General features: G+C 40.9%; 1 protein-coding gene across 1 annotated transcript in view; it reads right to left on the bottom strand.

Annotated features, from left to right (window-relative positions):
* Positions 1-341: 341 nt before the first annotated feature.
* LOC145494415 (WD repeat and FYVE domain-containing protein 3-like) overlaps positions 342-11763 on the bottom strand; it is a 49614-nt gene continuing 38192 nt past the window's right edge. The window contains exons 48-65 of the mRNA XM_081473878.1: positions 11008-11114; positions 10550-10792; positions 9918-10050; positions 9550-9629; positions 9323-9461; positions 9154-9224; positions 7608-7694; positions 7425-7517; positions 6721-6789; positions 6544-6621; positions 5964-6065; positions 5010-5132; positions 4343-4402; positions 3705-4170; positions 3295-3400; positions 2962-3032; positions 2607-2730; positions 342-2236 (exon numbers count right to left, since the gene is read on the bottom strand). Of these exons, the coding sequence (XP_081330004.1) occupies positions 2125-2236; positions 2607-2730; positions 2962-3032; positions 3295-3400; positions 3705-4170; positions 4343-4402; positions 5010-5132; positions 5964-6065; positions 6544-6621; positions 6721-6789; positions 7425-7517; positions 7608-7694; positions 9154-9224; positions 9323-9461; positions 9550-9629; positions 9918-10050; positions 10550-10792; positions 11008-11114 (2264 nt within the window). The 3' untranslated portion in view covers positions 342-2124. The remainder of the gene's footprint in view (positions 2237-2606; positions 2731-2961; positions 3033-3294; positions 3401-3704; positions 4171-4342; positions 4403-5009; positions 5133-5963; positions 6066-6543; positions 6622-6720; positions 6790-7424; positions 7518-7607; positions 7695-9153; positions 9225-9322; positions 9462-9549; positions 9630-9917; positions 10051-10549; positions 10793-11007; positions 11115-11763) is intronic.

The raw sequence follows: 11763 nt of genomic DNA, 5'->3' as shown, positions 1-11763 counted from the left end.
CAATTTTTACTCTTTGCCGTAAAAGTAACTCTGAAATGTCTGAATCACCCAAGATCTTGTGATAGTTGTTTAAAACAATATTTATTTGGTGAAGGTTTGCTTTTAACTTGAAGTTTGAGGGGAAAAAAGTCAAGAGTCGTGTTGATTTCGCTTTACTTGAGTGAACACGAACAGAAATTCGCTTGTGATAAAATAAATTGTTTTTCACTCTGCACAATCTTTTCTGGTAATCTTTATGGCGAACACGCCTTCAGTTTATTGTACCCTCACAGAGAATAACATATTTACAAATGTATTATTTTCTACCTTTAGTATCATCGACAATGTACTGTTGACAATTATGACTTCCTCTACATACAAAATATATTAACTTTAAGGCAAATGAGACTTGACACTTGTTCGTTCAATGTTTCATCCAGGTGCTGAAGCACGCATTTGATCACACTGTTGTGTTTAATACGCCATACAGAACTATTTTGGGGGAAATCAAAAGACCTGTTCATTCAACAAAGGTTAGTCAGCCTCTAAGGAACTCGCAGGCTTTAAAACAGGGCGAAGCACAAGCCGAGAGGATACCTTTAAGCCAACTCTTATCAAGTTTGAACCTGTTTAAATATTCGTTTTCGTTTGCTCATTGTCCAGCTTTTGTCAACTCTAGCGCTATCATCCTCGTTTGGCCGCGTTTGAATGAAGTCCGGTTAACTTTCAGTCTCCGTCGTCTACGTTAGGCCCTGGCGTAAACCGGGTTTACACCAATCGACATTTTCTTCGCGTCTTTAACCCATTCTACAGGACATTTAGCTTTGGCTAAAACTAAAACTTGTTGAAACTGCCAGGCCCGTTCACACTACGCCAGAGGAATTTGAAAACGGAGGTTTCACATTAAAAACGCATCAAATGTTTTCCGTCCACACTACGCTGGAGGAAGGTAAAAACGCAATAATCACCGGTCATCTTGGATTTGTGTTTGACGAAAACTCGTTCAGGGAAATCGCATGATTAACGTGTGTACATCGTTTTCGAAAAGCTTCGTTTTGAAAATGTTTTCTGTCCACACGAAAACGAAAAGCCGGCGTTTTCAAATTCCTCTGGTTTGAAGAGTGTTTTCGAAAAGCTCCGTTCTCATAAAAGCTCCGTTTTCGTGACGGATTAGTGTGGACGGTAGGCCAAACCGTAGAAATGAAGCTGCGTTTTCAAATTTCTCCGGCATAGTGTGGACGCGGCCTCAGCCTTGAGACTCGTGAAGCCTTATTGGTCCTATTTCCGACTGCACTTCTTCCACATTGCAACGTCACTACTCTTTCGGAACGACATAATTAGGTACTACAAGCTATGGAACTACATTACGACTACACAGCACGATGTTGGTATCACTGACATTGCTGGCACATTGGTATTGTGCTTATGCAATTAAGCACTGGCGAAAATTTTTATATTTAACCCTCAAGGGGTCAAACTTGTGAGCACCAGTTACGAATGAAATGATGAGATTTACTTCCTCAGGTAAATTATTTATACGAAATTCTTTTTTTTATCTGTAGAGCCTCGAAAGAACAAGTCACAACAAATGACCACAACATTAAGGCCTTGGAGAATCTCTTTGTTATGAAAAATGTCGAAGGGATCGAGATCTGTCATTATACTTCGGATGATAGACTTTTGGTAAAATAACTTGGTTGAAAAAAGACTAAACTAATTAATATAAAAGTTTTCAGCTGAACGTAACTGAAGTCGAAGAGAATTGTACACATTAAAAACAACTGAGTCTACATCTTGTTTCGTTTCTTAAAGGTTTACCACGAAACCTAACGTACCGATCTGTTCGTCAAGTCATTCATCCAAAAAAAACAGGCATTTGTCACGCTTATCAGAGACCTTGCGTGACAGATCCGGCGTCAATACCGCATTTTACGTAAGAAGGGGAATGTTCGTGTCACGGTCAATCTCGAGTGTTGGGTTCTGTCAGCTTACGTCCAGAAAAATAAATCATTATTAATAATTCGTTGTCCACTGTCCAGCAAGTACTCGTTTACAGCTGTCTTCTAGGATCAGTTCAGATGCTGTTCTAAAATGAATTATGACGTCTGAATTTTAATTTCCCGTCAGATGAGGGAAAACTGGGTGTTAGCTGTTGGTCTTCTTGGATGATTTCTTGAGTTTGTTGTAACACGCATGACACACGCGGACAGGGGCATGGATTCCAAGACGGGTCACCTCTGATTCGTAACTACTACACCTGAAGAAGAAAAAGAATAAAAGTGATGTCACGCCGAGTAGTAACCAGTCATTATAGTAAAACCAATCATTCTAGTAAAACCAGTCATTCTAGTAAAACCAGTCATTCTAGTAAAACCAGTCAATCTAGTAAAAAAGTCAAACTAGTAAAACCAGTTATTCTAGTAAAACCAGTCAATCTAGTGAAACACTCAAACTAGTAAAATCATTTATTCTAGTACAACCAGTCAATCTAGTAAAACCAGTAATTCTTGTAAAACCAGTTATTCTAGTAAAACAAGTCAAAGAACTAAAACCAATCAGTCCAGTAAACCAGTCGAAGAGCTTACAACCCGTTAGCATTGTCTGTGTTGACTCCAGTCACGTGATACCTTGCACAGAACACCTTCCCACAATCCCTGCAGTGATGACGTCTCTCAATGAATTTGAACTTGATTCCGCAGCTCGAGCAAAGGTCGGCAAATTCATCCTTGACCCAGTGATCAGCCATGCGACCTACAGCGAAACACACAGGTATGACAATATATGAGATTTAAGCTACATATGAGGCATTTAATAATTTCCAGCCATTTTGGGAGTCTGGTTGTAATCTTCCCCCCAATCGTTGTTCGAAGTGCTAGAGACCATTAGTTTTCAATGCATGTAGTCGCTCTAGAAATCGTTGCAAGCAGACTGCAGTAAAAATGCGCCGACAAAGAGATGAAAAGATCTGCTATCACATGGTACCTGCAGCATCGGTCACGGACCAGCTGTAAATTCGTCCCCGAAAATCACCAACCAGTAACTTGCGATGATCCCTAAAAGAATAACGAAGACATTCAGAAATAGAAGTACACAAACAAATCTTGTCCGTCAGTACGTCCATGCGTCAGTGAGGTAGGTCAGTGAACTAGGTCGATCAATTGGTTAAGGGATAGGAAATTGTTTTGATAAGTATATAGGGCCTCAGTACGCCAAAACGCTTTTATAGCGATTCAGGTTCTAACTTAGGATTAACCAAGCGTCTAGGATATAGCTGTGCTAATTTGGCCTTGTAATATGGTTCTGGTTAGAACTTACTTGGACACGAGTAAAGAAGTGATTGCCGCTGGAGCCGAGTTATCTTCTCTGGCAAAAGCTGTGTGCATTGTCAGCTTGTGTCTGAGCACCAAACGTCTTCTCCACACTTGAAACAAAACAAAAACGAAAAGTCAGGAAGGACAACAACGACAAAAAAAGAATCACAACCCCAACAGCGACACCAACAAACAATGACAACCCCAAAAGCCAGAGACATCCCCAACAAAACAGTTTCGACAGTTTTTCGTAAAAAAAAATTAAGTCTGTATACGAGCCAAGTGGCCCATCAGGCCGGAGCTTATCCCAGTTTCTGTGGCATGAAGCGACTAGGAGTATTTCTACTCCCCCCAGGATGGGATGCTAGTCCATCGCTAGTTCATGCTAGTTTTTCAAAAACAACCACAAAATACCTGGTTTTGGTAAGTCTCCTTTTTCTTTGTGATGAATAATAACATAATCTTCGTCTATACTTTCATCGCGCAAGTTAGGTGTCACGTGACGTTCTTTCTTCACTCCTTCACTCGTCCCAGCATGCTCTGCTGCCTTAACGGCCAAGTGGTCACTAATTTTTTCCTCGGAAGTTTCATCGTTTGGCATTTCAAGACGAGGCTCCGCTTGTTCGGGGATAACAGCTCGCTGGTTGGATTGCGGGCTCTGATTCATCGAGGCTTGATCACTTCCTGTAGGAGAAGAGTCTGGGGCTGGCTGTGATTGCAAGGCAGAGTCCTGAGTACCAGTCCCTTGAGACTCGTCCCGGTCTGAAGTTTCCTTCTCAACTTGTTTGCTTTTTGATGTAGAGCCATCACTTTTTGGGGATGGTGGTTTGAGAAAACGTCGGTTCTTCGCTGCTTCGTCAAAGAATTCGATTCCCCACATCTGCAGTGAAAGAATTCAAGAAAATGACAGTTTAAAATGCGACTCTTCCTCCACAGAAGGCATTTCAATAGGTGGGAAAATTAATTAATTCTATGAACAGTTGGCCAGTGCTAAAACTACGAGGCCCTTCAACTACAGCGTTTACCAAATTTGATGGAAAGTAAAAACTCACCCTAACAACACCATCCATAGAGCCCGTGAGGATCACGTTTTCTTCATCCCATTCCGAAAGCTACAAAATAATCAAAAAAGGTTTTAAAAATAGTGTTTTTTTTCGCACATTAACATTAGATACGCTTTCATTGACTCACTTGTAAAATTACCTAATCATGAAATAATTTTGAGGTGTTTTCTCTCTTTAACCTCACCCACGGTCCGCTCAGTACAGGAAAATACCGTTATAAAAGGCTTCATGTAAATTTGGGTACAAATAAGGAGGTTGCTGTTAAAAGGCCATTTCCGAGTTGGCTTTTGCCTCTGTATCAAAACGAGTCTTAGTGCGGAACCATTCATATGAAAATGTTTTCTACCTACAGGTTCATTTTCATGAAAATCAAACTCATTTTCATATGAAACGTTTTGCACGAGGACTCGTTTTGAAACAGAGGAACAAGGAAAGACTTCTCTTTAACCTTCAAAAACATTCCCACCTGTCTTCAAAATCTAAACTCTTTCTACAAAACGAACACACCGTCATGCAGGCAAGTAATGAGAAAAAAGAACATCATTAACCAGGGGTCATTGTCCTGATACAACATTAAATTCTCAAAGCTAACATCGAGAGAAATGTATGAGAATCTGTTGGGAGAATTGAGAAGTGTGGTAATACTTCAGCCTACCTCTGACATGGCGCAGCACTGAATGTGATTGTTGTTTTGTAACGAAGTGTTCTCTTTTACGATCAGCTGACCGTTCACGGACCAAACGTACAGATATGTGCCTGCACACGTCGCGATATCACCCTGAGGAAAATACATACACAATACGTGTTCAATCAAGTTTGTTATCTTGTAAAACAGGACGAGCAAGAATTTTGGTGATGAAATAAGCACCTTATAAAACTATCACTCGCGAACAGAATCCAGGTGTTTTGATAAGTCTAGCCTCTTCCAGTCGTTCAGTTAGTTGGGGCGCAACGCGTAAAAACGCAGAGCGAAAAAACTGGGGAGAAGCGCGGCGAGAGAAAGCTGCGCATTCCTTGTTTTTTCGCTCGCCGATTTTCGCGCTACGCCCCAATTAACTGAACACATGGAAGAGGCAATGGTAAGTCCAACACAAAAGTGAGTATCCTGTTACTAACTCGCAGAAAAAAACGTGTTCCAACAGACTAAGAGTTAGCCAGCTAATGGTTAGTATCCATTTGAGTTTATGCAAGCATCCATCGATATACCAATTATTACAAGATTCACGAACATTTCTCTTTCTTTTTTCGATTGCAACGACTGCAGTTTCATTCTTTTCATATTCACCCGTTCCTCTACATTTTAAGATTTTGGATGCTTCTATAGAACAAACCAAAAGTTATCGCCTTGATTGCGTTTAAGAACTGACTAAACTTTTGGCACTGAGAAAAATTTTAAAGTTTTGCGTATCTTCCATAGAAACATAAAAATAATAGCAGATGGAAGTTCTTTCATATTTCGGATGCTCCTATAAATAAGGCCGTGTTTGGAGTAGATTTTGGAACGCCACATAACGCTCAAGAGTGTTGCGTGACAGTCCAATTAACGGCTACGAGGAAAACTGGAATGTCACGTCAATGAGTTAAAAAACTGAGAACAGTTATAACTTACTGTTAAATCGTTGATGCAAATTGCAGTGATAGGAGCCATGTGTTGTGATAACTGCCTGACATAAGTCAGTTTACTTAAGTCCCACACAATACACGTCTTGTCCTGCAAAAAAACAAATCATGGTGATAAGCAGTCACACTCAGACCAATCGTACGACGTCCTCAAGTACCTCTTCATGTACAAAACATCGATATGTAATTTTAGCTGTTTGGATTGGTTTTGCAAACGGACGGACTGACAGACACAGACAGTCAAACAGACAGGCAGACAGACAGACAAGCCGACCACAGTTCTGTCCTCGTAATACACTTACGGCTTATGAATACATGTTATAGAGACGCGGTCGAAATAGCTCGAGAACATGACAGTCCTCGTGGATCTACATCAACACTGTGAAAAAATCCGTCATTAAGATAAGGCCAGACGCTTAATAAACTGACGCCTTACTGGGGTAAAGATGAAGAAATATGCCTCACATCACCACAGTTTGTACTCGGTTCCTGGGTGGCAACTTTTCAACGTACAGAAGTTTACAAACATGTTCTGACAAAAAAAGAACAGGTTCAGTAAAACGCCCCACCTCAGAACCGCTGACAATAAGATTGTAGGCTGTGGACACCGCTAAGCACGTGACAGATGCGGAATGGCCGTACAACACCTGTTAACAGAAAATTCATCAAGAGTCATGGTTATTAAAGTGATGTCTTGTTAAAAGGGACGCATAGCAGGGGAAGAGTGTGGAGAATGATTTACTCACCTCATGTAAAATGATCTGCGGTTTTTTCTCTCTTCCACTGCTTTTCACCATGTCCCACACACAGACGAGCTGCATCATAACACAACAGAATTCGTTAAATCACGCAACGCTAAGGATTGCGTGACTAAAACGCCTGAAGAGATCTCTGAAGAGGATTATTACGGTGAAGGCAGAACGGACCTACTAAATCTGGCATATTGAAAATGGAAAAACCAAAGCGAGAAATATATGTTGTTAACCATATAAACGGAGAAACGGGTTTGTCAACGGTTTGTACTAATGGTCAGCAAGAATCCCTGATGGTAATTCCGTCCGGATTGATTTACCATTTACTCAACAACCCCTATATCACCGAGAAAGCCTAGGACGAGTTCGACCTGATCATAATTTTAAGATGGCTGAGAAGAATTACAAATGGCATGCACATTATCCATTCTGACATTTTGGTTGGAAATTTTGGACTGCATTTCAAGACGTCCCGTTTATTTCGGAAATGTTTACATTCTGATCGAAATTTCCGGAATTCTGGGCAAAATGGGAAATATCCAGAGATTTCATGCTTGTAAAGGGAAAAACCGAAATTTGTAAAATAAGACCAAGGTTATCCCCTTTTGACTTGTCTATTTAAAAGAAGATTCCACCATGGCCAACAAATAAAACGGCGAGAAGAGAGTCATGTAATTGTCTTGGTGTGTCCTCCTTACCGTGCTTGTGCCTCCTGTTATCAGAGTGTGGGAGTCTGGGCACGATATACACAGGACTTGTCCAATATGGAAGTTCTCGTAGACGGCTAGGATCTAAGAGTAAAGCGGACGACAGTGATTTAATTACCAACATGGGTTGCCTTCTAACAAATACTCGAGATCAAATTGAGTGATTATATTTACCCGTTCCGTTTCATAGTATCCAGTACGCATGCTCAAATCACCAAACCCCCACGCGATGTAGCGGCTGTTGTGTGGAGGGACTAATACCTAACAAGAAACAAGGGATTAAATATTCACATATACAAAGACAAGGATTTCAAAGACAAGATAAGAACTAGCCTATCTTATATTTTTTACAAACGAGCCGGATGAAATTCTCAGTAAATGGTTTACTTCAATTTACTAATACACAGGTTTGCGTTAAATGAGCGCAAAGTACGTTAAGTTTTGGTTACTGCAAGAGACGCAAGATTCAGAGGTCTGGGTTCAAATCCCGGCCGGGGTCATTGAGTTGTGTTCTTTAGCAAGACAGTACTCTGACAATGCTTTTCTCCAAAGAGGAATATATGAGCCGATAAATGGGTACCGACAAGTCGGCGAATGGGCTAACTCGACAAAATAGCGGGTTGTGTTCTGTTACGAACACGCTTAGAAGTAATACTCTCAGTCACTTCATACTCTGAAAACCAGAGCTAAATGCTGTCTACATAAGCCATATTGGCAACACGCGTGATTTTTGCCCCCCACTGGGAGCTCCCATATAAAAAGGGATGGAGGTGCTCGCCGTACCTTTTAGGGGTTAAATAAGCCGATTTGGTGCCTCTTAGGGTGTTCTGTCTCAAAAGGTCCACAGCGGGAACTTTTGCGGCATCTTTTACGGGTATTGAGCCGAAAATATACAAGACACGAGATATTTGGAAATCAACTGAGTATTAATTTTGCCTTAGAATTGCTGGTTTTCAGTGTCACGCAATTCAAAATAGATCAAAACAGAAATCAAAACCGGTCAATAGATAAAGTCCAGAATCTGGGAAATGAAAGAAGGTAAATATGCAAAGACTCTCGCCAAAATTCTGGTCACAGCAATTTTTCTTATGCGAGATATGCGGAGAAATTTTTTACCCAAATTTATAGAGATTTGTATGGAGACGCCATGCTGGTGACCATCCGTATGCGCACCAACATGGTGGCCGGAAACCAACAGAAACATCTGTCACTGAGTTTTATTACAAAAGCGTGAATTTATCCCTCGAGGAACTCTAAAACATTAAAATAATACTTTTTCTAAGACATGAACTGTTCAGATAGCCAAGTTCCCCAAAATAAGTCACTTTTTTAACCATCATGACAGCTCTCTAGGCCGTCATGTAAATGCCGCGTCACGCAAAAGCTTAGAAATTCAAGCGTAGTTTATCACAAAACCAGAAACCCAGTCGGAGTGGAAATTTGTATGAACATTAGTTTTCAGCTGTTCTTATACATCATTTAAGTAAAATCTCAGGAAGATCAATAGTTTTGTAGTTCGAATTTTAGTGACGTCATGTGAAAACCAGCTATTGGTACCTGTTAGGAGTGAAAAAATTTCAAGCCACGCCCACAAAATAGGATCTTGGTACCTCTTAGGGGTTCTTTTCAAAATTTCCAGCGAACACCCCCGTTCTTTCCATATGGGAGTCCCCCCCGGGGACTTTTGTTCAACAGCTTGAAGATAGTAACTACTATTTACCTTGTTTTTCTCCACAGCCAAAAGTCCTCTGTTGTCAGACTGAATCATCTGTCCAACAGGACCTTTTAGTTCTGTCAGGAAAATAAAACAGAAACAATTATACAAAACTGAACGTTTTCATGCAGTGTCATGAAGTTTACCTCAAAACGATTTAGTGATTTCCACTGACCTTTGACCGGCTGGGCTGATGGCACAAGATTGGGAAGATTATGAAAGAACAAACGATCAACATTGACAAGAGTCCCAGTCTGCGTGTCTGATTCCACGCTGCGTAATACTCTCTTAGGAGGATGAGCACGCTTAAACAGCTGAAAGAAGATCACACTGTCACTCACAGATAATAGCACACTAGGTACTGTTTAAAATGAAGCAAAATTATTTTTCGCGAGAACTAACCTGTTTCGGTGTTTGTCCAAAGTTGTCGATCATACTTATAATGGATTTTCTCTTTATTGGATCGTCGATGCGATGGAAATGTGACAATTGTTAAGGAGATGCACCATGTTACGATCAATAAAAACAATTCGGAAATCGACATTTATGATACACTGGAAAGCGCTAGCTAAACGGATTCGCAAGTTGTCGAAATGCAGTTTTAATGATTCAAACTTGTGTTGACTTGCGTTGAATTAAGTAACAATGAACAACTTTGCAAATTTGATAAGGTCAAAAGAAGTGGGAAACTTGCTTTCTCCGATTGACCAGCGCTTAACACAGTTTGCAATGCAAATCTTCGTTCGAAGCGAACTTTGTGTAAAGGATATCTACATTACTCTCGTAGTAGTAGTAATAGAAGACGTTGCTGGCCTCCACAGCCAGAGGTCCCTGTTGTTTGTATCCAAATATCAAGTCAATCCATTCATGGAGATGAGCACTGACGTAATCACACTCCAGGGCCTGGGATAGAAATAGATCACGTGTCACGATTTGAAATGGAAAATTAAAACTGAGCCGCGATACATCAGATCTATACAGCGGTTAAATGTGTGACGCATGTGCAAATCCCGCCAAAAACCGCCGCTACCAAATGTATGTATTTGTTTCGAAGTAATGAGACCTTCAAAAACTCCCAAACCGAATCTTGAGACGTTTAATTACGTTTAGAGCCAAATGTGGTTCGGTTCACGTCGAATAGGCGAAAGGAATTCAGTTAATAATTTTATCCAAATGTTCGGTCGACACGTATTTGGTTTGTCGCTGTATTTCTATAACGTCTTTTAACAAACGTCTTCACAATTTAGCCTGTGAACAGGTTCCTGGCCAGAACGAAAAAAATCAGGCAAGCTATCACAGTTACGCTTCAAATCCTCAGCACATTCCAGCCGACGAAAACCGGTAGTTGAGTGGATTTTCTGCGCTTAAACCCTGTACACAGTATACAATCACATGCTCATACTTTTCTGTGAAGCCGAATAAACTCCCGCGGATCGCCTTTGGCCCAGGGTGGTAAACAGACATCACCGATGACATCACCGTTCTGCTTGGTGCCGAATTCAAACTTGTTGTGGTTCGTGAGGAATTCTGGGAGGTAGAAGAACTCTGGAATCAGCTCTTTGACGTCCGCCATGTTGGTGTGGGCCGCAGACAGCCACGCGTCTTTCACAGAGTGAAACAAGCGGTCAGGCAGGTCAAAATTCCCCTAGGGAGAGGACACGGGAAGGTTTAGTGTTAAATAACCGCGGCAAACAAAGAAATGATGTCTAGTGAGAAACGGGAAAATACAATTGCTAGAGAAACTGACACTTGTCCACTGGATAGCGATTTATTCGGTGGCTAGCGTTATCCAGCCCTCGAGCAACTGAGTCTTGGACAAGTGTGACAGAATGAAAACAAAAAAAGGCACATCACAATTACCTGAACTCTTAGAAAGTGCTGAGTAAAAGGTTCAAGTCTGATGAGATAGGAGGCTACTATCATGGTGGATGAGTAGTGAGTCCCATAATGATACGGCGGAATCTCTCCTGATATGAACACAAAGGAGTGGTTAGTTTAGGACGCACACATGAAGTATAAATTAAACATACGCTGATTCCCTTTGACAGCACTGCGTGAAACAAGATAGCAGCAGGTATCCAAATCCGTTTCTACTTAAAGTGCCCATAATGTCAAAACTTAGTTTTCGCTCATTTAATTCTACATTTCATCTAATGAGCTTCTGCGAAAAAAATTTTCGATTTGGATAAAACGCAATTTTTTTACGAATCTTTACGAAGTTCAAAATTCAATTTTCTTGCGGTCGACCCCTGCCGCTGATCACAAGAATAACGAGCTTAAAATGGCCACGAGACTGATGCCTGTGACGTAAGTTCAGGAACCTACGATGAAGGCTGATGTTGTTTTCTGGATCATTAACGTTGTTACAAAGAGCGGCAACGCACCTTTCCGGCATTTTCAACTAAATGCAGACAACTCTGAAGCAAAATTTCCACTTGTTTTCAAATCAGATAAGTCAAGACCCAAATCACGTGTTCCTGAACTATGTCACGACTCACTTCAAACCGAGGAAGACTGGTGCGAATGGTGGACCAAAATGGCGGCAAATTTGAACGTCTTTAAAAAAACTTTAAAAAATTGCATTTTATCCAAATCGAAAAATTTTTTCGCAGAAGT

This window comes from Orbicella franksi, chromosome 8 (assembly GCF_964199315.1).
Source record: "Orbicella franksi chromosome 8, jaOrbFran1.1, whole genome shotgun sequence".
Lineage (NCBI taxonomy): Eukaryota > Metazoa > Cnidaria > Anthozoa > Scleractinia > Merulinidae > Orbicella > Orbicella franksi.
The sequence above is the reverse complement of the archived record's forward strand: the minus strand, read 5'-3'. Positions and strand labels throughout refer to the sequence as shown.